Source organism: Ascochyta rabiei, chromosome 1 (assembly GCF_004011695.2).
Source record: "Ascochyta rabiei chromosome 1, complete sequence".
Classification (NCBI taxonomy): domain Eukaryota; kingdom Fungi; phylum Ascomycota; class Dothideomycetes; order Pleosporales; family Didymellaceae; genus Ascochyta; species Ascochyta rabiei.
In genome coordinates, this window is record NC_082405.1 from 2444851 (window position 1) to 2466564 (window position 21714).

At 54.2% G+C, this 21714-nt stretch overlaps 8 protein-coding genes and 1 non-coding gene across 11 annotated transcripts, besides 14 other annotated features; 5 read left to right on the forward strand and 4 right to left on the reverse strand.

Annotated features, from left to right (window-relative positions):
• Nucleotides 1-444: 444 nt before the first annotated feature.
• On the forward strand, nucleotides 445-1335 carry EKO05_0000719 (suppressor of deletion of TFIIS; the record flags this gene model as incomplete). Its single annotated transcript, XM_059635482.1, has 5 exons — nucleotides 445-495; nucleotides 547-559; nucleotides 606-641; nucleotides 692-1117; nucleotides 1172-1335. 5 exons carry the CDS (start codon nucleotides 445-447, stop codon nucleotides 1333-1335), a joined length of 690 nt encoding a protein of 229 aa, XP_059491465.1.
• A 339-nt stretch (nucleotides 1336-1674) lies between these two features.
• EKO05_0000720 (uncharacterized protein) lies at nucleotides 1675-2694 on the forward strand (the record flags this gene model as incomplete). Its single annotated transcript, XM_038944776.1, has 1 exon — nucleotides 1675-2694. The coding sequence occupies one exon, from the start codon at nucleotides 1675-1677 to the stop codon at nucleotides 2692-2694; it is 1020 nt and encodes a 339-aa protein (XP_038803264.1).
• A 463-nt stretch (nucleotides 2695-3157) lies between these two features.
• On the forward strand, nucleotides 3158-3787 carry EKO05_0000721 (uncharacterized protein; the record flags this gene model as incomplete). The annotated part of the gene is made up of 1 exon (XM_038944777.1): nucleotides 3158-3787. The coding sequence occupies one exon, from the start codon at nucleotides 3158-3160 to the stop codon at nucleotides 3785-3787; it is 630 nt and encodes a 209-aa protein (XP_038803265.1).
• Nucleotides 3292-3351: a tandem repeat.
• A 526-nt stretch (nucleotides 3788-4313) lies between the features above and the next one.
• On the reverse strand, nucleotides 4314-4386 carry EKO05_1t10. Its single transcript has one exon. It is a non-coding gene; the product is annotated as a tRNA-Lys (tRNA).
• A 134-nt stretch (nucleotides 4387-4520) lies between these two features.
• Nucleotides 4521-4814: a mobile genetic element.
• Nucleotides 4661-4727: a tandem repeat.
• Nucleotides 4815-5217: 403 nt separating the features above from the next.
• On the reverse strand, nucleotides 5218-9730 carry EKO05_0000722 (ABC-type xenobiotic transporter; the record flags this gene model as incomplete). Of its 2 annotated transcripts, XM_038936496.2 has the most annotated exons (10): nucleotides 5218-5269; nucleotides 5320-5912; nucleotides 5974-6195; nucleotides 6244-8390; nucleotides 8439-8587; nucleotides 8653-9102; nucleotides 9152-9294; nucleotides 9344-9371; nucleotides 9418-9495; nucleotides 9548-9730. In XM_038936496.2, 10 exons carry the CDS (start codon nucleotides 9728-9730, stop codon nucleotides 5243-5245), a joined length of 4020 nt encoding a protein of 1339 aa, XP_038803266.1. The 2 variants fall into 2 exon arrangements, with proteins under 2 accessions (XP_038803266.1, XP_059491466.1); XM_059635483.1 differs by having other exon boundaries at nucleotides 5218-5912.
• Nucleotides 9731-9981: 251 nt separating this feature from the next.
• Nucleotides 9982-10010: a tandem repeat.
• An 885-nt stretch (nucleotides 10011-10895) lies between these two features.
• Nucleotides 10896-10917: a tandem repeat.
• A 657-nt stretch (nucleotides 10918-11574) lies between these two features.
• EKO05_0000723 (Potassium channel) lies at nucleotides 11575-13989 on the reverse strand (the record flags this gene model as incomplete). Its single annotated transcript, XM_038936878.1, has 4 exons — nucleotides 11575-12415; nucleotides 12475-13048; nucleotides 13099-13124; nucleotides 13172-13989. The coding sequence occupies 4 exons, from the start codon at nucleotides 13987-13989 to the stop codon at nucleotides 11575-11577; spliced, it is 2259 nt and encodes a 752-aa protein (XP_038803267.1).
• A 545-nt stretch (nucleotides 13990-14534) lies between these two features.
• EKO05_0000724 (Electron transfer flavoprotein alpha-subunit) lies at nucleotides 14535-15678 on the reverse strand (the record flags this gene model as incomplete). Its single annotated transcript, XM_038936499.1, has 3 exons — nucleotides 14535-15109; nucleotides 15160-15328; nucleotides 15379-15678. The coding sequence occupies 3 exons, from the start codon at nucleotides 15676-15678 to the stop codon at nucleotides 14535-14537; spliced, it is 1044 nt and encodes a 347-aa protein (XP_038803268.1).
• Nucleotides 15592-15624: a tandem repeat.
• Nucleotides 15625-15668: a tandem repeat.
• Nucleotides 15679-15961: 283 nt separating the features above from the next.
• Nucleotides 15962-16006: a tandem repeat.
• A 236-nt stretch (nucleotides 16007-16242) lies between these two features.
• Nucleotides 16243-16276: a tandem repeat.
• On the forward strand, nucleotides 16277-18904 carry EKO05_0000725 (SWI/SNF and RSC complex subunit Ssr2; the record flags this gene model as incomplete). Of its 2 annotated transcripts, XM_059635485.1 has the most annotated exons (3): nucleotides 16277-16364; nucleotides 16695-17272; nucleotides 17345-18904. In XM_059635485.1, 3 exons carry the CDS (start codon nucleotides 16277-16279, stop codon nucleotides 18902-18904), a joined length of 2226 nt encoding a protein of 741 aa, XP_059491468.1. The 2 variants fall into 2 exon arrangements, with proteins under 2 accessions (XP_059491468.1, XP_059491467.1); XM_059635484.1 differs by having other exon boundaries at nucleotides 16695-18904.
• Nucleotides 16375-16430: a tandem repeat.
• Nucleotides 16441-16549: a tandem repeat.
• Nucleotides 16808-16862: a tandem repeat.
• Nucleotides 18295-18326: a tandem repeat.
• A 360-nt stretch (nucleotides 18905-19264) lies between the features above and the next one.
• On the forward strand, nucleotides 19265-20323 carry EKO05_0000726 (Oxidoreductase; the record flags this gene model as incomplete). The annotated part of the gene is made up of 3 exons (XM_038936574.1): nucleotides 19265-19472; nucleotides 19524-19905; nucleotides 19963-20323. 3 exons carry the CDS (start codon nucleotides 19265-19267, stop codon nucleotides 20321-20323), a joined length of 951 nt encoding a protein of 316 aa, XP_038803270.1.
• Nucleotides 20014-20060: a tandem repeat.
• Nucleotides 20324-21714: the final 1391 nt, after the last annotated feature.

The following is a 21714-nucleotide window of genomic DNA, read 5'->3' on the forward strand; positions in this document are numbered from 1 at the left end:
ATACAAGCAGTGCACACGCTGCCGTCTGATGTCGCGGTTGATGAGGACGAAGGGGTTGGGTGATAAACTCGCGCTGGACGAAAGCCGCGGTGTTTTCGGGAATTTCAGCAGGCGCGCTAAATCCACTAGCGCATAACAGGAACCCGCCCAGTTGTTCACCCCCATGCGTTATGACTCTTGCGTACCTTTTCCCTGCATGCAGTTGATGCAATTCTCACGTCGCGTTATCGAAAAGTTCGGTTTGTACCGGATCGCAAGTTGTATACACTGAAGCTTCGCTCTTGACTGTCGAACAGCATATCCTGTCACAGTGTCTACACGTCGACTATCCAAGCAACTACACTACTGCAAGTCATTCCGCCGCAGCGAAGAGCAACCACCTTGAAAAGGGCGGAGTCATTTTCTATAAAAGCCACCACCGTTCAATTGGGGAGAAACGTCTGCATGGCGCAAGAAAACGAGAAGCCGGTGTTCTTCTTTGACATCGACAATTGCGTCAGTACATGTATGCTGCTACATAGATGAGCTATGCTGATTTCACTACAGCTTTACCCAAAGAGTGCGTGTCTGGAGACCAACTACTTCATGATCACTGACCTTACTAGGTCTCAAAATCCACGACATGATGGCTGAGCTTATAGGCGAGTTTAGTCTAGTATCAATTCTCAAAGCAGGTGTTAACGAAATGCAGACAAATATTTCCAAACCCACCTTGAACTGTCACAAAAAGAGGCCAACGAACTTCACTACAAGTACTATCGAGAATACGGACTTGCTATTGAAGGTCTTGTCAGACACCACAGGATTAATGCATTGGACTACAACAAACAGGTCGACGATGCCTTGCCTCTGGATGACGTGATCAAGCCAGACCTGGAGTTGCGCAAGCTGATCGAAGACATCGACACAAGCAAAGTCCGTTTGTGGCTGTTCACGAATGCCTACGTCACTCATGGCAAGCGTGTGGTTAAGCTATTGAAGATTGATGACCTGTTCGAGGGGATGACATACTGTGACTACAGTTCGGATAGATTCGTCTGCAAACCGCAAGCTGAGATGTTCGACGAAGCCATGGAACAAGCGGGAGTGACCGACAATCAGAAATGCTATTTCGTGGGTAAGTCTATCGTGAACTCTTCTGTGTTTTGCTCCTCAATAACATTACAATCAGACGATTCGTATATAAATTGTAAGGCCGCCCATGAACGAGGGTGGAAGGTTGCACACTACTTGGACCCCGGCATGGAACCACCTCCACAGCAGGCTGCGAAGCACCAAATCAGGGATCTACAGGAATTGAGAAAGACGTTCCCTGAGGTATTCAAGGGCTCATGAAATCCATCAGGACGGCACACGAATGTCACTAAAGTATGACGCTAGACGAAAATACACAGAGAAACAAGATGGACAACACAGATAGGGCGTAGTAGACATTATTTCATGCGAAGATTGTCGATTATAAAAGTTCTTGGGCAAATTCTTGATATGAATAGGCACGCGTAGCATTAGCGCGTAGCTCTTATCGGTTATCGATAGAGCTATGGCGGCCTCGATGATGCCAACGCATCTGCCTAACAACGCAACATCTGGCCACTTCGTTCTTCTTTCCCCTTGCTTCAGTTTTGCTTCCAGCGTCCCTTGAAAATCAGGATGACCTCGTCGTTAACACCAAAAATGTTCCAAACCATGTCTCCTGCCCCAACACCAACGTCTGCCGAGCCTGCCCCACACCCCTCCGCATTGCCCCCGTCCACCCACGATGTGCCCAGCACAACGCAGCAAAGCAACGATACACATGACGAAGAACTCTCGGCATCAAAAGTCAAGCCGCAACGAAAGCCTCTACTTCGTCTTGAGCTTCGGGATCTCTCATCAGACGGCTCACGCGCGTTCCTCCGCCTCGTACACGCCTCCTCGGCTCTCGAATCTGCAGTAAATACTGTACTTCGCCTACTCTACACCAATGTCGAAAAGTCATGTATACCTCCGACTCGTTCCATCACGCTAGTGATACGAGACATGGATGGTGTAGCCTACACAACTGGTCTCGACATCGATGACGATCACAAAGAGATACACTTCAGCACCAAGTACATTGAGCATGTTACAGAGTCACGGCAGAAAGAGGAAATCAACGGGGTTCTTTTACACGAGATGGTACACTGCTGGCAACACCACGGCGGCAACACTGCACCTGGAGGCTTGACAGAAGGCGTCGCCGACTGGGTGCGCCTGAAGGCAGGCTATGCACCACCTCATTGGAGACGTAGAGGCGATTGCGATTGGGATGCAGGATACGAGCGCACTGCCTACTTTCTCGAGTGGTTGGAAAGAGAGCACGGTGAAGATATAGTACGGAAGATCAACCAAGCGCTGCGGGGCTGCAGGTACGATGCTAAGAAGTTGTGGCATGACTGCTGTGGGAAGAGCATCGAGGGGCTCTGGGAAGAGTACAAAAAGAGCCTCGATTGTGATGATGGCGAAAGCAAAGCAACATGTACAGATGCCGGGAAGGCAGAAGAGTCGACACACAAAGAGGAAGAAAAGCAGGAAGACGAGCAGGAAGGGAAGCAAGCAGAAAGGCAGCAGAGCCAAGAAGGGCCAACAGAGCCGGCAGAAGACCACATGACACCACGCGAGAAAGCACGACGGGGCGGTAACATGATGGTGCCAGTGCGCCCTGGTGCGCTGTGAGCTCAAAAGCCTGACAGAACCAGCAGAAGGCCCAACTCGGAAATGGGAACAAAGGATTGACACTGGCTTTCCTCGAAACCAGGGGGGACACTCATGGTCAATAGACAAACCATCTACCGTCTGATGACGTATTACAGGACTACAGCAGTTTCTACAAATGTTGCAAAACGTCTGCAAATATGCTGAAGGTCTCCAGTGGTAGTGTTTGAGAGACCACCACCACGATGACAAGGCTTGTTTCTACGAGTATTTTACCCTTACACCGATCATCATTCTGGGGTGACGTTTGGCAGGAAGGTGCGATGTTGACCCCAAGGTCTCACCAACTCGCACTCCACTACCTTGCGCCTGACTACGCTGTAACTGAGCGTCCAACGATTTAGGTGGAAGTGGACGAGGCGGCCATGGCGGTCGAGGCAGAGGTGGCAAGCGGGTTGGTGACCGAAGCTTGTCCACTGACAAGATGTACCGCAAAGGCTGGAGGAACGAGAAAGGAAAGTTCAAAAGACCACGAAAATTGTCCTCGATAAGGCGAGCACAGTACCAGCACCAGCCCCAGCACCGCCGGCACCTCAGGCTGATCACAATAGTGACGACGAAGAAGAAGAAGAAGAAGAAGAAGAAGAAGAAGAAGAAGAAGAAGAAGAAGAAGAAGAAAGAGGAGGAGTACATGGGGACCAGCGTGAAAGGTGGATCGCGGACTTTTTGCCTTGCCCCCAGATATCGAAGAGCTCGGGCTCCTAAGCCCGTTGGAGAGCGACATACAGCCAACAGGGCAGTGCTGCATAGTGTTTGGACGTATGAGAAACAGTGTCGTGTAGGCTTGCAAATTCTGCTGAAGCATGTGCAGCTCTCAGTCAGGTCGACACTCATCTCTGCGTTTCTCCACCTCACATTCACTTTCCGATTGATTGTTGGAGAATTCCACAAGATGCTAGGTGGTCGTCCGCTTGACTGGATCAGTGACAAACCAGGCCAGTCAAAGATGATCACTGACATCAAGCGATTATTGGAGCAGCTGCTCACTTGTCTAGGAACAACACAGGTGACTAACTGTATCGAGGCTTTTAATAGCCTCACGACCAGGCGCTGAAAAGTCTGACGACCAATATCGATACGTTATGGTCCTTCGTCCGTTACGTCGCAAGAAAAAAGCAACTTGAGGTAAGAGTGGTAGAAGTCACCCACCAGAGATAACAAGAGTCTGACTATACTTCACAAGCCAAACTCATTTGGCAGATTAGTCTGTAACCCTCCCCCCAGCTGAGACACCGCCGCATGCAACCATTCAAAGAGCTTGGAGCAGTAATTGTTTACGCTGGGAAGGAGATTCTCGACTTTAATCGCCACGGTATCGATACGCCAGACCACGACATCAAAAAATCCAGCCAAGGCAATCGGAAGACAAGGCATGTCAACTGCTTTCACCAACCGCAGACCACAAGCCGTACAATCACCACACTTGCTTAGTCACGGCAGCACGTGGAGAAAACACGGCACACGTGACCCACAATTGCGCACGGCCCTTCACTGCCAGCCCCAACCCGGTCCAACAATGAAAATTTCGATGGCTCCACAACCATGACAGCTACGGACATGCTGGAAGGACAAAAAGAAAGAGCCCGACGTGGGGCTCGAACCCACAACCTTGAGATTAAGAGTCTCACGCGCTACCGATTGTGCCAGCCGGGCTTGCTGTTGCTTTGTTGATGGAGGGAGATATGAATGGTCCTTTTATATAGTCAGCGACACATCAACGCCGTTGGGTGAGCAAGGCACGGAAAAGATTTTAAGGGATCGTGAGAACGACGAGGGCCTGGCGGCGAGGATACACTTGAGCTGACCAACGCTAAAGCTGACCTGACCATCAACTCATCAACTTAGTCCAAGCAACAAGCAAGAACACTAAAACTAAAATCTTTGCAGCTGCTGCACTCTACACCAATAAAATATAATAGATCCTAGATAACCCTAACCCTAAAAATAACCCTAACCTCAAGCTAACTCTAACCGTGAACTAACTCTTATCCTAAGATTTTGTTGTAAATATAATCCTAACATGTTTATATCATCTTCTGAATAGGTTTGGAAGATAATGCCTAGCGTTGGTAAGCTCAAGCGTGTCCTGCCTGGCGGCTCATAGTGCAGACTTGGCTGCGCAGCGTGTGGTCACGGGGGAACCTCGGCGAGGGCAACTTCGCGGTGGAAATATCTCCAGTCAGACATCGACTACGGACGCACATGGGTCTTTTGGGCAATTCAGCAGCAACGCATGTGTTGGGGGATGAGTCAATCAGCAACAGTATGTGTCCCGGATTGGTGATGTTCCAAGGACGAGAGAGTCGGTACAGCATGGAAGAGCTGTCGTTGTTGAATCAGATGCATGTTTGTATTACAAGATATAAGTGGCGGTATCCCCAATGTCTATGTGCGCTTGCAAACTTTCCATCTGTTTTTTCCTCCCTCGCCCAATAGGGACTCTGAATTGAAGGCCTTCGTTTAAACACTTCCTTCCTTCACTTCTTACACCACAGTTCGAAAGCCAGACCTAGCGATCCAGCGCCTGAGCTTGACACTATCCATGATTAGCACACTCCCCTTCACAGCTCCAAAGAGTTGACTCACCATCTGCCAATACACGCCGCGTTTCCTCAGCAGTTCCTGGTGACTACCCTGCTCCAACACCCTCCCACTCCCCATAACAAAGATGGAGTCCGCCTTCTGAATCGTCGCGAGTCGATGCGCAACCGCTATCACGGTCCTGCCGCCCTCGCCTGCTGCTCTCTCAATGGCTGCTTGTACCAGCTTCTCGCTCTCACTGTCGAGCGAAGAGGTCGCTTCGTCTAACAACAGCAGTCTCGGTTTCCGCAACAACGCTCTCGCGAGACTGAGGCGTTGCTTTTGGCCGCCGCTTAGAGACATGCCCTTAGGTCCTAGGCGGGTGTTGTATCCGTCTGGTAGACTGGTGACGAATTCGTGGATCTGGGCGTCTTTGCACGCAGCTTCTATTTCGGCGCTGGTGGCGGTGTCGACGGAAAGTGCGACGTTGTCTTTGATGGTACCTTCGTAGAGCGTAGGCTCCTGCGATACAAGTCCGATCTGCTGGCGATAGAGGGATGGATCGAGAGTCGTTATGTCTTGGTTGTTGTAGAAGATTGTGCCGGAGGTGGCATCGTAGAAGCGCTCGAGAAGAGAAATAGTGGTAGATTTACCACAGCCTGGTGGTAGATAAGCATGAGTTAAAAACCATTGAAACCTGCTTTGTGTATAGGAACTTACCGGATGCACCAACCAATGCAGCGAATTGCCCAGGAGCAACGTGAAGATTGAGATGCGAGAGCACTTGAGCGTCACGAGACTTGTAGGTGAAGCCGACATCCTCAAAGTCGACGCTGACACCGCCAGAAGGATTGCGTAGTGCTGGATAGACAGGATTAGCGGTGGCTTTGGGAGAGCGCATACTGAGGATGCGATTTGCTGCTCCAGTTGCTTGAGCCATGTCTATTGAAGGTTAGTCAAATGATACTGGAAAGCTGTAGACATGCTCACTTGGTGCAAAGCTGAACCACATGCCAGCAGCAATAGCACCCTGTACCACCGCAGTGTATATGACGAAGAAATCAACGACGTCGTACTCCCTCGCAGCAAGTAGCGTACCGCCGTACCAGAATGCCAAAGCCATGCAACCTAACTCGAGGCTGTCGCTCGCCGCGAACACAACAGTCGAGTACTTCGCACTGCCAAAGGCATGCTTGACGTGATCGACCAGCAGATTTTGGTATCGGTTTCCGATCGTGTCCTCCATGATGAGACTAAGTACCGTCCGAAAGGCGCCAACGGCCTCTGTAGCGAACTGACTACTTTCCTCAAACACTTTGGCGTTCTTCTTCTCGAACTCAATCTCCAGACGCATGCGCATGTAGCCTGCAGCAAGAATGATTGGCATGATCGAAAAGAGGGCGACTAGGGTGAGCTTCCAGCCGTAGACAAAAGAGATGATCAGAGACCCGACCAGATTAACGACTGCGATGAGTGCAATGGACATCTCGGTTGTCATGAGTTGTCGAAGTTGCATGACGTCGGAACTTAAGCGAGAGGTGAGAGATCCTGGGGAATGTCCCTGGTCGTCAAACCACGCAATCCTCTTTCGCATCATGTTGTTCAGATATTCTTTTCCGTATATCGACGTGACGACAACTTCCACGTAGTGGAGAGCGTACCCAAGGACAAAATAGGCAAGACCGACAGCAGCGGCTTCCACACCAAACATGCCTGCCCAGAAGTTACCTTGGCTGACAAGACGGTCGTCGGTAAAGGTGAAGACTTCGATGACTTTCGCAAAGATGAAAGCCTGCAACGGGTAGATAGCTCCAGCCATAAGAATCCCGACTGCCGAGATTGAGTAGAGCAGCCATTGGCTACGCTGCTCATAGAGTAGGCGCCCGAAGCTGAGCATCAGTCCTCGCTCCTTGTATTCAGGATCCTTGTCAGACGTCTGCGACTCCGTTTCTTGTACGGTAGCACGCTTCGCATCTGCAGTGTTGACACGCTCAAGCTGAGCCTCCTCAGATATATCGTTGACACCTTCCGGCTCCATCGTTAGCTCTTGAGCATATACGAGACCGCGGTAGACACCTGCTTCGAGCTGCACGAGCTCTTCGTGGGTACCCTCTTCGACAAGTTTGCCCTGGCGCAGAACCACAATCTTATCCGCCCGCTTAATAGTAGAGAGGCGATGGGCAATGACGATAGTGGTCCGGTTCCTCGAAACGCGGTCCAAGGCTTGCTGAACTATCCGCTCTGTGCGCACGTCAATTGCACTGGTCGCTTCATCCAGGATGAGAATGGTGGGCTGCTTTACAATGCTCCGTGCAATGGCTATGCGCTGACGCTGACCCCCAGAAAGCTTGATACCGCTCTCCCCAACTAGAGTGTTGTAGCCTTGGGGCAGCTTTGAGATGAATTCTTCAGCATAAGCTTCCCGACAAGCCTCGTCCACCATTTTCATCTTCTCGTCTTTTGACAAGTCTTGCATATCTGTTCCGCAGAGGCCGAAAGCAACGTTGTTGAATAGAGTGTCGTTGAATAAGAACGGCTCCTGTTGAACCAGCCCGATCTTTGAGCGCCACCACTTCAGGTCAACATCTCGGATGTCTGTTCCACCGACTCTGATCGTTCCAGTGCAGGTATTTGGTCCTTGTTCAACATTCTCCTCTTTCTTTGACTTTGCCGCTTCCTTTTCGGCTGTCTCGTCGTCAGTATTCTTCCGTTGCCAGAACTTCTTCGACTTTTGTGGTTGCTGCTCGTCCGTGACAGGCGTAGGTGGAGTGATGTCGGCGCGCGCAGCGGCAGTGGTGCCTGCTAGTTCGTACCACCTCTGCACAAGGCCAACAATAGTGCTTTTGCCCGATCCTGATGGTCCGACTATGGCTGTGACTTTGCCAGCACTAAGTGTGAGGTTAAGATTATCAAGTATCTGTACGTCAGGCCTACTTGGGTAGGAAAAGGCGACTTTGTCGAATGTGATATCAGCATCAGCAGTGATTTCAGGTTCTCTCAATCCGGAGATATTGGCCAGAGGGGCGTCGATAGTCACAAAGAGTTCGGTTGCTGCAGTAGCGGCCTTGGTGATGGCCATAATCGGAGCTGCTAAACGACCAATGTTCATGACCGCCATCATAACAGAAAAAAGTACTCTGGAAAAATCAATTGCAAACTCCATGCGGTCAAAGTAAGAAACTCACACGGTGATATCGCCGACATTACCATGACCCTCTGATGCTCGTTTGATTCCGTACCAGAAGGTCAAGCCGAAGGTGCCATACATTGCCATCATCTGTGGAGCCATCATAAGCCCCATCAAGGGCGCAGCTTTCTTTTCATTCTCACCAGCCTAAACAGAGAGTATAGTCAGTCGTCGATACAGGGATAGAATGCACAGACACGACAGAGACCTACCTTGGCGACGGCGAGCTCGTGTAGCCGAGCAAGTTTGGCTTCCGCACCAAACGCTACGACAACCCGCACAGAAGAAAACATCTCAAATGCCATGGCTGAAGCATCTTCGAGGTGTTTAGCAGTGACTTTCTGGATCTTGATGAAGGGCGGGACGATGAGACCATATATGACCAAGATGAAAGGCAGTGCTGCCGAGGCAACTAGAGTCAACAGCCAGCCTTTTACAAAAGACACAACATACAATCCGATCGTGAATGCAAGTGACTGAAAGAACATCGCAAAGTGCTGTGAGATCGCGAGTTGGACTGTATTCGATGATGTTGTGATTCGGGTCGATACTTTCCCGGGGGATATAGTATCTATCATGGCGACTGATTGAGCAAAGAGAGCGCGTAGGTACGCCAGGCGAAGGGCTGCAGACATCCTCAACCCGCTGATGCGGATGCAGAGCTTATCTCAATTTAGCATTGCAGGGTGTGAGAACAAGATAACAACGTACCATTGACACATAAGATAGCACAAACTTCGCGATGAACAAGTACAGAATGTAAAGGGATAGTTTGTTGATATCGGCCTGAAACTCCTCCCTCGTGACGCTTGTTCCTGGGATAAAATAGTTTGTGAAGTTACCGACAAGCTGGCCTGTTATTCCTTAGTCGAGGTTCTACGAATAGAGAACTCGACAACGTACCAAAAACGATGTTCATCAGGGGCATTGCCTAATACCTGTCAGTATCCAGGATTGGTATTGTACGGCTCACTTACAACGCCGGACCCGATTGATGTGAGGCAACACAAGGCAATCAAGAAGTAGTCAAGTACGGTTCCGTATTTGAAGACGCGCTGTCCAAAACGTAAGCCGACATCAACACCACACCGTCGAATCTGTACTCACGAAGTAGTTCTTCAAGCCGGCGTCCGACGCTTTCTTGGACTCAGGTTTGACGTCCAAACTCGTCTCAGCAGTTTTCGCAACACCATCTTTGTCTCGTGTGCCGGCATCGATGATTTGTGCTTGGAGCGCAGCTGTCTCTCCTTCGGCGGTAGCGGACGGCGGTAGTGGTTTGATGTCTACCATGCTTGATCTGCGGATGCTCGACCAAGGCATCAAAGGACCGAGCCTTGTTATCAAGTGTGCTCTAGGCAGAAACTATGCAAAGACGCGCGTTGACAAAGGTACCAGAAACTGGTGCCTGAAGGTAGATTGGGGAGCGGTAGACTTCAGCTTGTTTACGCGAAGGCCAAGAATACCGGTAAGACAAGAGCTCTGTGTTAGCAGCAATTGCTATCAAGGTGGACGTCTGCCTGTGATCAGGAGTGATCGGTGGTGACGACGGCGGAGACGACGACGATGATGATGGCTGTGCATTATATTTAACTTCCTGCCAAGCGTAGTGAAGGTAGTGTAAGGGTGTGGACCAGAGGTTGTAAGAGTGGAGCCTAGATCGTTCACGCTAGCTACCGCCCTGCAAGACTTTGTCCCAATCGAGCGAATACTGCGAGTTGCAAGCGACCTAGCATAACCTTAGTGCACATTCCGAAACACTGTAACTGGTTGAAACCAGATCAGCCCCAGCCCTAAGGATGACTCGCAGTACGAACATGAACCAAAGCAAGACGTAAGAACGACGGAGCACGTGATCTACATCGGTAACCTGCCAGACCGACGAATTTTGCCGACTCTGCGCTAGTCGCTTACAATTGGCGACTTACTGCGTGTTGTTTTCGTCTTTCATTACCCGACCTTTCATGATGGAGCTGCGGTTTCGCGAACAATCGGAGCACACCAGAGGCGCTGACCTTCTGTCTCTGCGCGGCAGAGATATAGCCCAAGCCAGACCATCTCAGCCATGCCCCCTTTACCCTTAAATCCCATCTTCATGTGTGTATGTTCTATTCTTAACGTTCAGCACTCAACATCCTCTACTTTCTTCTATTCACGCCTTATCTATATCATAACCCTTCAATAGAGCACACAGCCTCTACAACCAATATTAGAAGTATATCATAGAATATTAAGCCTCTAGGAGCTTAGGGATGCCTTTATAAGAAGATTTTATTACAAGAAGCTAGTTTAATGACAGACACTATAACATTCAACTGATCCCTCTAATCGAGTGATTATATACAATAGAGAGTGCACATGATAAGAAAGCTAACTAACAGTCCTTGCTATCGAGTCGTAGTAACGATTCCACCCAAGCCCTAATATTCGCGCATTCAAACACCTGCTGGAATCTCGTCCACCCCCCCCCCCCCCCCCCCGGTGGATCCGCCGTAGCTATCTCGATAGTCTGTCCCGTGTGGCTTTTGCCATGCACTGGATTTCATCGCGGTTCCGGCATAGCTGCCTGCGTTGCTGATTGTCGCAATGTTTGATCGGCTTGTTGTGTGTGACGCATGGTTCTTTGCCCCGCTGCCTCATCTTGGAGGCTGCGCTGGCTTGGAGCTGAGGTGTGATGTACTCGCAGGGCAACTAGCAAAAGTACTACTGATCTGCTAGTAAGCCGCAACTAAGTGAAATGCTTGTAGTAGTCAATCTTTAACCTGGAATGTGTTATCTACATTACAGACTTACAGTGTTATTCTAGAGGTTACGCTAGCCTAGTACTAAAGTATATTAATAACAAAAGTATAGAATTATATTCTATAATGCACCTTAGTCGCTATATAAGCACTTACAGAGTAACTAGTAAAAGTACTGCTAATCTGCTAGTAGGCTGCAACTAAGTTAAATGCTTGCAGTAGTTAAATCAAAAGGTAGATTGCATTATTTGTATTACAGACTTGCAGTCTTGTTGTAGAGGTTGCGCTGGTCTGGTGCTGAGGTGTGGCGATGATGGTGGTGTGGAGTTGCGCTTTCAGACGCACTGCAGTCTCGCAGGCCGACGGACGAAAGCACTGCTGATCTGCTGGCCGTTTTCAGCTCGAAAACGCATCATCTGCATCATGAGCTCGCACCTGCGGCCGGACCTCCATGTCACGGATCTTCTTGATGTCCCCGTGATCGCAGGCAACCTCCCGCCGCTTCTCCAACCGGATCAAGCTCTCGACGAGCCGCTCGAGCAGCCACTCGCTTTCGCTAACGCCGGAAACCATGGGGCTGTGTTCGCCGAGCCAATCCCAGTTAACCAGCCCTTCGTCGTCCTCGGTCTCTGCAGTCATGGTCGTTCCAAGCGCCCGATTAAGGCGGCGCGGTGTCGTGTATCTGATCAAGCGAGTGAATTCGACCCATTCTTCATAGGTGTAGCGTTTTGGTGTCGCGAGACGGAGATCAAAGGATACTTTCTTGATGCTGAGGGCGATGCGGCGGGAGAGAGAGGCTTGAGAAGGTGCTTGTGTAAGGTCGTTTTCTGCTTCGGCGGCCAGGTTTGGCAGCGTGGGGGCTGTGGCTTGCTGTGTGTCGGCGGCTGCTGCAGCGTCGTCATCATCGTCATCATCGTTGTTTGCGCTTCCGGAGTCGGGGTCGGCCGTGGCGAAGCCTTCTCTGATGCGGCGTCTTGCTTTGCGGTCCTCGATGCGCTGTTGCAGCCACGGATTCTTGGCCACGAAAGGCTGCCAGATGCCTCGCTTGGGTAGCAGCGTGAAGTCTGCGACTGTGCTGCTCCACTTTTTAAACTTTGCAACCACCGTGTCGCTCAAGTCAGAGACCAGGATAGTCATCGTAGGTACAGAAATTAGACTCCAGATGACAAAGAAGCAGCGACCTGGATTGGATTTTGGTGACAGATCTCCGTAGCCTATTGTTAGCAGCGAGATGTAGCTGGGAGCTGTCAGTACATGCTGTCGAATATGCCTGCATTTAAGACTCATTAAACATACCAGAAGTACAAGGCTTGGAAGTAGGTCATGCCTTGAGTCTCTTGCTCTGTCTGCCAGAAGACGACCGCACCAACACACCAGAGGATCAGGAAGGTAGTGACCGACCAAATCAGATTCATCCACTTCTTGAACCTCTTACTATCAGCTTGGATCCTGCGCATTGCATCGAAGCGGTCTTTCTCTTCCTTGAGCAGCAACAGACGCGGCTTTTGGTTCATCACGAGCGGCACCCCTAGCTTGAGCGGGAAGGAAGGGTTAGGCTGCCCGTTGGTCCCCATTGGCGTACGGTAGGGTCTTGGAGCGGAAGGGCCACTAATCTTCAGCCTGCCAAGTGTGCCCTTGCGTACGAGCTGGCGCTCGCGGTCCCTGTATTCATAGGAGTTGGCCACTGTCAGTTCAAGTGCATGCTCGCGTCTGCGTCTGATGTCTTTTTGGACAATATGGTTTTCACCCAATTCTCGCGCAGCGCGATACAGCGAGGCGACTATCAAACCCAGCGTTATGATGCCTCCCACAGCGTAGGGGAAGAGAAGTCCTCTGCCCAGATCGGTGGTGGCGACTAAATCTCCAAAACCTGATAAATCAGCATTGCCACCTTTTGACGATGATTGATGTCAAACTCACCAACAGTCAGAATCGTCACATAGCAGCTGCAGAGAGTTAGCCACAGCGTGCATCAGCGACGCGGAGGTCTTACAAGTAGAGTGAGTTTGGAAATGTCCACTGATCGTCTCCAGCATCAGTCTGGATCTTGGAGTACATGGCTGCACCTCCGGCGATCCAGACGAAGAAGAACATTGTTTGTAGGATAAGTGTGCGCTGACTGTCGCTCAGAGCGAAATGGTCCGGGTAGTGTCCTAGGTAGTAGCCGAGCATGTTGACCATCAGCAGCACCGAACAGACAAAGTAAAAGACAGCGGCAGCGACCGCATACCAATATCCCTGTGTGTAGATCTCGTAGGGCCTGTTCGGCGGAGCATAGATCTCCATACTAGCCGTGATGGCCGTCAGAAGTCCGGAGCTGATGTACCAGAAGAGAATCGTGGCAGGTAGCGCGACGATATAGCGGATCTTCTGCGTGAAGTTGCAGAGCAGGAAGACGTTGCCGAGAAAGCCGCAGATCAACGAGACGACGTTGAGCCAATAGCACCACCTCGGGTCTGCGTAGGGCACGCCGAAGAGATCGGAGACGAACTGGCCATCCAAGTAGTTGTTCTGTCGCCAGCTAGTGACTAGGGCAGCGATTGACGAGACGTTTGCCAAGGGGCCGAGTGTTGCAGCAAGGAGGGGGATGCCGGTAGAAGCAAACCACCAACTCGTCTCTGAGCCATCAGCCCACTTGTGCCAGATTCTCCAGCGTTTTGGCTGTTGGTTCTCATGTTGCGGTTTGTGAGTGGTTTCCTGCGAAGGTTGGTGGATCTGCAGTGCTTGCTGGTGCTGTGGCGCAGTGGGGTCATTACTTGGGGAAGTCTGCGGTTTCTGCACCTCAACGTCATCAGTCGGTATCGCGGTCATGGCAGGTGTTGGTGTTTTGCACACGACATGATGCTGATACACGACCTGGGCGTGTGGGGTATCCAAGTATGAGATGTCCAGAACGACCGCTCCGGTCTTGTGAGGCAAAGTAAGAAAACGGGCTGGAATGCTATGAGATGCGCATCAAGGGGAAGATGGGGACGTCAAGGCTTTGTTAACCTCCGCAAATTGACGGCTGCAAGAGGAAGTCTAGGGATGCTAGCAGTCGGCACGAGGCGGAACTGTCGCAGCCACAGTCATAATCGGTAGGTTGGGATAGAAGGACTAGAAAGAAGCACACAAGCGAGACATGTCAGGACAAGAACGTGTTGTGATAGAGATGTGCGTTGAACGTCCTGATCACGGCGGGGGCGTTGTCAAGAGTCGAGGTGAGGAGCGTAGCGTGCGCCACTAGCATGACGCGTCACAAGGTATCGACATTTCAAGGAGAAACCAAACCAGGGCCGTTTGTGTAGCTGAGTGCAGATTCAGAGTGTTACATTTGGATATATACAAAGTCTAGGTAGCAACAAACGACGTCATGGCTACTGCTTCAGCTTTTCGGTCAGTTCTGGGACCTTGTCGAACAGGTCGCCTACGAGACCCACGTCGGCAACTTGGAAGATGGGCGCGTCAGGGTCCTTGTTGATGGCGGCAATAACCTTGCTGTCCTTCATGCCAGCCAGGTGCTGGATGGCGCCAGAAATGCCGGCGCAAAGGTACAGCTGCGGTGCCACGTTCTTTCCCGTCTGTCCGACCTGCAAGCTGTTGTCGGCGAAGCCACTGTCGACAGCGGCGCGCGAAGCACCGATGGCAGCACCCAGCGCGTCCGCCAGCGGGGGCATGAGCTTGTCGAACTCCTCCTTGGACTTCAGCCCACGGCCTCCAGAGACGACCTTGGTTGCTGAGCCGAGGTCGGGACGGTCCGACTTGGCGAGATCCTCCGACACCCATTCTGTCGGGCACTCGGCCTTGGGGTCTGTGCCTTCCTCTACTGCGGCCGAGCCTCCCTCGGGATCGGGGGCGGGGAAGGCGGTGCCGCGGACGGTGATGATCTTGGTGGTGTCGCTCGACTGGACGGTCATGATGGCGTTGCCGGCGTAGATGGGGCGAACGAATGCTGTGGGTGCGTCAGCTTTGCGTGCTGGATGGTGGCCTGCCTGCACTCACTGTCCTCGCTCTCGATGGCTGTGATGTCGGAGATCTGCTGGACATCGAGCAGGGCGGCAACGCGCGGCATCAGGTTCTTGCCAAAGGCAGAGTGGCCGGTCAGGACGTGGGTGTAGCCGCCCTTCTTGATGTTGTCGACCAGCAGCGGCGCCCAGTTCTCGGCGAGCCCCTGCAGCATTGTCAGCCCTCGCACTCGGTCGCTGGGGGTGGCAGCCTGACCCTGTCGTATGCGGCGTTGTCGACGTAGATGACCTTCTCGATGCCCTGAGCCTTGCCCGCCTGCTCAGCAAGGGCCTTGCCCGCACTTCCGGCGACAAAGGCTGTGACGGAGCCACCGAGCTTGGTGCCGGCGGTGATGGCGGCGAGCGAGGCGATGTTGAGCTTGCCCTCTTTGGCCTCGAGGACGGCGAGCGTCGAGGCCAGTCGTGCCCATGCGGCGTGCGACTGCGACTGCGTCTGGGACTGGCGGAGCTGGGCGCGAGCTGAGCGGAGCACCGAGGGGCGGGCGGCGGCGAACATGGCGGGGGGCAGTCGTCGCGTTTCCTGTGGGCAGTCGTCGCAATTCCTGGGGGCAGTCGTCGCGTTTCCTGGGGGCAGTCGTCGCAATTCCTGGGGGCAGTCGTCGCAATTCCTGGGGGCAATGCGTGGACTCGAGCGCAGGTGGGGCGGGCAGGAGACTCGAGAGCTGCGCAGCGCGGTGACCTCGGCCTAGCCAGCCCGGCACTGATTAAGCCGCGAGCGCTGGCAGGGATGAGCACTGGCGAGCTTGCAGTCACGTGAGGGCTGCGTCGCGAGCTGCAGACGCTGGACGCTGGGCGCTGGGCGCTGGGCGCTGGGCGCTGGGCGCATCGCGAACACGGAAGTTCAGACGCGACGACGTCCCATCGCGAATCGCATCGCAGCCCCAACGCGCCCACGCCTGCACCCTCGTTTGCCGCTGCACAGCACCACGACGCTGCGCACCGAGCTTGTCTAGGCTGCGCGACCCCCATTGTGCACTGTCGACCCGCGCGACTGCCCGTCCTGCCGCCCTGACACTGCACACGCCGCGAGCCTGCCCACGACTGCCCACGACTGCCCACGACCGCCCACCGCCCACCGCCCACCGCCCATCGCCATGTCCGACGACGCGGCTGCCAGCGCAACCGCGCAGGACCCGTCCCTCGCTGCAGAGGGCGCTGCACAGGCCAATGCGCTTGACCAAGGTACGTCGCCGTCCACAGGCCACAGTCGACCTTCCACAGTCGACCGTCCACAGTCGACCGTCCACACAGCCTGCGCCCACCCCGTCCACCCCGTCCACCCCGTCCACCCCGTCCACCCCGTTCACCCCGTCCACCCCGTTCACCCCGTCCACCCCGTTCACCCCGTCCACCCCGTTCACCCCGTCGGCGCCATGCGCACGCTGCATCCCCTCGACGGCTTCGACCTGCACGAGCACCGTGGCTTGGACGATCCCCCCGCCGACGACAGCAGCCCCCCCGCCGACTCGGACCTCTCCACCCCGCCGCGCCTCGTACTGACCCCCGACGCAGACACCGCCATGCTCGACGAACCGCCTGCCAAGGAGTCGTCGCGCGAGCCCTCGGCCGCCACGCCCGCCCCCGCCTCCGACAACCCCCTCGATGCCCCCGACGGCCCGCGACCTGACGCCGAGGATGCCGACGGCCACGACGACGAGGACATGGGCGGCCTCGACGACGCCAAGAAGGAAAAGGACCCCGACGCGGCTGGAGCTGAGGCGGACGCTGACGCCGAAGCTGACGCCGCAGACCCCGAGGCCGCCGCAAAGGCCGACCTGCAGGCCGCCGCGCGCTCGCACTTTGTCGCCCAGACGTACGCCACCATCATCCCCAGCTACGCCACCTGGTTCGACATGCGCTACATCGACTACCGCGAGCGCAAGGCCCTGCCCGAGTTCTTCAACGGCCGCAATCGCAGCAAGACGCCCGCCGTCTACCGCGACTACCGCGACTTCATGATCAACACGTACCGCCTGAACCCCTCCGAGTACCTGACCGTCACCGCCTGCAGGCGCAACCTGGCCGGAGACGTCTGCGCCATCATGCGCGTCCACGCCTTCCTCGAGCAGTGGGGGCTCATCAACTACCAGGTACCCACCGTGCAATCCTGCACCCCCAACCCCAAACCCCAAACCCCTACACATCCAACTAACCCCTTCCAGGTCGACCCCCAGGAGCGCCCGTCCAACATTGGCCCCCCCTTCACCGGCCACTTCCGCGTCACCGTCGACACACCCCGCGGACTGCAGCCCTTCCAGCCAGGCCCCGGCGCAAAGCTCACCGACGGAAAGCAGAGCGCGGCCACGGACCGTGCTGCGAGCGCACAGCCCACGGCAAAGTCGGACACCAAGTCCCTGGCCGGACGCAACATCTACGAGGCCAACGGCAAGGAGGCGTCCGTTGAGCCGAGGGAAAAGGTTGCCAACGGCGAAGCCGCTGCGAATGGTGCCTCTGCCGACGTCAAGGAGCTCGAAGCGGCTGCCAAGGAGCCCCTCAAGGTCATCAACTGCTTCAGCTGCGGTGTCGAGTGCACCCGCGTCCACTTCCACGAGACAAAACCGTCCGAGCAGCCTGGCCAAACCAAGAGCGTGGGTGGTCTGAAGCGCGACCTATGCCCCAGGTGTTTCGTCGAAGGCAACTTCCCCTCCGGCACATCCTCGGCCGACTTCACCAAAATCTGCAACCCAGAGTCCTCGTCTGTCCCCGAGTCGGAGGAGAAGTGGACAGAGGAGGAGACGCTTCTGCTTCTCGAAGGCCTGGAGGAGTTCGACGAAGACTGGAACAGGGTGGCCGACCACGTGGCCACCAAGACGCGCGAGCAGTGCGTGATGAAGTTTCTGCAGCTCGAGATCGAGGACAAGTACATCGAGGCCGATCTGCCCCAGGGCGACGCCGCCACCCCTTCAGCCAAGTTCCTCCGCGACCTGGACTATCTCAGCGAAGGCCGCGCGCCCCTGCACCACGCAGACAACCCCATCCTGAGCGTGGTCAGCTTTCTCGCCGGTTTGGCTCCAGCGAACGTCACAGAAGCCGCCGTTGCCTCGGGTCGCAGCGTGAGCGAGATGAAGCGCATCCTGCAGGACAAGATCAACAAGGCGCCGACAGCGCCCTCGGACAAGGGCAAGGAGAAGGAAGGTGACAAGGCCGCGACCCCTGCGACAGGTGCCTCCGACGTCAAGCCTGAAGGCGACGACGCCATGGAGGTCGACACCACCCAGGACCTCACAGTAACCAACAGGGACGCCTCGCCAGACAGCAACCCTCTCGTCACACTACCCTTTGCCCTCTCTGCAGCTCGTTCGTCTGCGCTCGCCTCTCACGAAGAACGCCACATCACCCGCCTCGTCTCGGGCTCGGTCAACCTGCAACTGCAGAAGCTGCAGCTCAAGCTCGCGCACTTCTCCGACTTTGAGAAGCTCCTCTCTGCCGAGCGCCGCGACCTGCAGCGCCGCCGCCAGCAGCTGTTCATGGACCGTCTGAACTTCCAGCGCCGCGTGCGCGCGCTCGAGGAGGCGACCAAGAAGATCAGCTCAGGCGTGCAGGGCCAGGGCCTGCCGGGGTCGATGAGCAACGAGGACGCCATGACGGCGCTCACCGACGCGATCCGCATGTTTGGTGTGGGCAAGGGCGAGGACAGCATGGGCGTCAAGCGGGACAGCGTGGATGCAGGCGTGCAGCCAGTAGCAGAGGGCGGAGAAGGCTACGGAAAGCTGGAGATATAAAAACGTGAAGCTATGTTTTGGTGTTAATGGCGTGACGGGAGCTTTGACTACGACGGGCGCAGACTTGACGACCCGGGTTTCCTAGGACTACGCTGCATTGTTGTTGACGTGTATCGAATAGTAGAAGGCTGAGTGTGTACCAAATGCATGACCTGCTTGAACGCCTGCTCGACCAAACTAGACCCATTCGGCGCAAGACCAGACCACCCGCCCTGTCGCTCTTCATCATGGTGCACGGACGCGAGCTTAGAAATGCAGGTCCGAGAACGCCGTAACTTTTGCATCAGTGACGACAGCAGCACGTAGCTACGCGACGTCCTTCCTCTTCCTCTTTCTTCGGTCATTTCCTACCCCGTCACCATGTTTCGAAGCGCACCCGGATTGATTGCCCGCTCCAGCGCGCTGCGCACCCTCCCGCGCGCCGCGCCGCCTGCCCGTCGATTCATCAGCACAGCGCCCCCGGCGCAGAAGAGCCGGAGCTGGAAGAGCTTGGTGGCGCGGCTGGGTCTTGCCGGCACCATCGTCTACTACTACAACACCACCGATGTATTCGCCGAGGAGCCAAGACGTACGGCAGCGCCCACCACGCTGCAGATGCATGCATGCTGAAGAGAGACAGAACGGGCGCCCGCCCTCCCCGCCACCGAAGTAGAGTCGGAGACGCTCCCCACCATCGAGTCGATCGCAGCCGAGCGCGCCCAGCGCAAGGCCGTCCAGCAGCAGCTCGAGGCCCAGCGCCAGAAGGAAGCCTCGGCCGCCGAAGAGGCTGCCCGCGCACAGCCCAGCAGCGCTGAGCCGCAGGAGGGCGGCATCGAGGGCCTGGAGGCCGAGGCCGACCAGCAGGGCGCCTTCAACCCCGAGACGGGCGAGATCAACTGGGATTGCCCGTGTCTGGGCGGCATGGCGACCGGGCCGTGTGGAGACGAGTTCAAGGCGGCCTTTAGCTGCTTCGTCTACAGCAAGGAGGAGCCCAAGGGCATGGACTGCATCGACAAGTTCAAGTACGTTGCTGGAGGAAGTAGGGGACACGGGCAACGGCACGACTGATACGCACACAGGGACATGCAGAACTGCTTCCGCCAGTACCCCGAGATCTACGGCTCAGAAATCGACACAGACGACGACGACGACATGACCGCCGACGCCGCCGCCGACGTCTCCACCCCCTCCGACTCGACACCGCAGCCCGCGCTGTCTGGCGAGACCAACACCGACGCCCCGGCGCCCGTCAAGAAGGAGTCGAAGAGCAAGAGCGTGGCACCGTCCGGCCCCCACTCCGCCGACAAGGTCGCCGAGAACAGGCGCGAGCTGGGCCTTGTACCGGAGAACTACCGGCCCGAGGAGAAGGAAGTCAAGAAGCAGGAGCCCGTCAGCGAGAGCGAGAGTCTGGTGCCCAAGGCCGCACACGACGGCCGGTAGAGCGCTTGTAGAGTACGCGTAGAGTGCTTGTAGCGTGCTTGTAAAGTACATGTAAAGCGCATGTAGAGTACATGTAAAGTAGATGTAAAAAGAAGACAACTCGCAGGATAAGAGAGAGCCTTGTCCCCAGCACAAAACAGAACCAATCAAATTAAAACAACACAACATGAGAAAGAATTAGAATGAAATGATATAAATGAAACCAAAAATCTAGTAACTATTGCAATAAGTGGTTAGTTTTGTTTTTTTCTATTTTCATTAAGATGTGTATAAATTACATTTAAATAAGACAAAAAAAAATAGAAAGTTTAAATACTTCGCTACACTTCAATATACTAAACTACCATTCTTTACTCTAAAATTTAGACTTTTAAGAAAGATGATAAATAAATAGAAACCTTAATGCACGCTTCTTAGTTATGTAGCTAGAATGTGCTGTTTTTTAGTCTAACTTACATCAACTAAAATTCCATCTCTCAACTTAAGATTACTTGTTAGATATGTATTATGTTGGTACTAAGTGCTAAGTGTATTCTGTTCTATGGATAAAAGATAGATATATATATATAATGTATTTCAAGTTAGCATACCTTGTAAGTACAACAGAACAGATGTAAGGGTGAAGTGGATTTACTGATCACGTAGGATGAGTTGGTTGGTATGCTGACTACTGAGAGCTTGATATGGACGGATCCCCTCCATCACGGGTTGTAGGAAGCATCAGATAAGGCCAGGAACGTGCGGTGCTGGAGGCAGCAACGGGTGGCTGTGGTCCGACCAGACCCCTAAATTCCGCGTCCTTCCTTGCCCCTGATTTTGTCTGTCCAGTCTCATTGGGCAGGTACAGCGACGGCGCTAGCCTTTGTTTTCTTGCTGGTCTCTCTCGCTTCCTCCGTCTGCGGCATGGTCAGTATCGTTGCTCTGAGTTTGGGTACGTCTGATCCTTTGTGTCTTGGATGTCCAGCAGATGAACGTAATTGGACCTCAATTCGCTCGTTTGCAACCTTTGATACAGTGCTTTGTGCCACAGGTGTTGGGTTTTGGACGGCTGTAGCGAAGTCTTTTCGTCTCACTAGACGATGTACCGAGAAAGCCGAGAGACTGAAGTCCACATTGTTGAAGCTGATCATCATCGGGCCAGTAGCCAGTGGTCTCATTTTCGGATCGACCTGTACCTCGCGATCAGATAGTTTTTTAAACACCCTCAGAACAAAGTACTGTTGGAGGTGTTTTTTTTGCTAGGCTATACAGATGTCTTCGCGTTCATCTGACCTCGCCCCCTCAACGGAGCGACAGGTGCCTCTCGAGTCTGCCGAACCACCGATCAGAACATCGGCTGCCGAATCTTCCATGTCATGGGGAATCACGAACCCCCCTGAACGACTCACGAG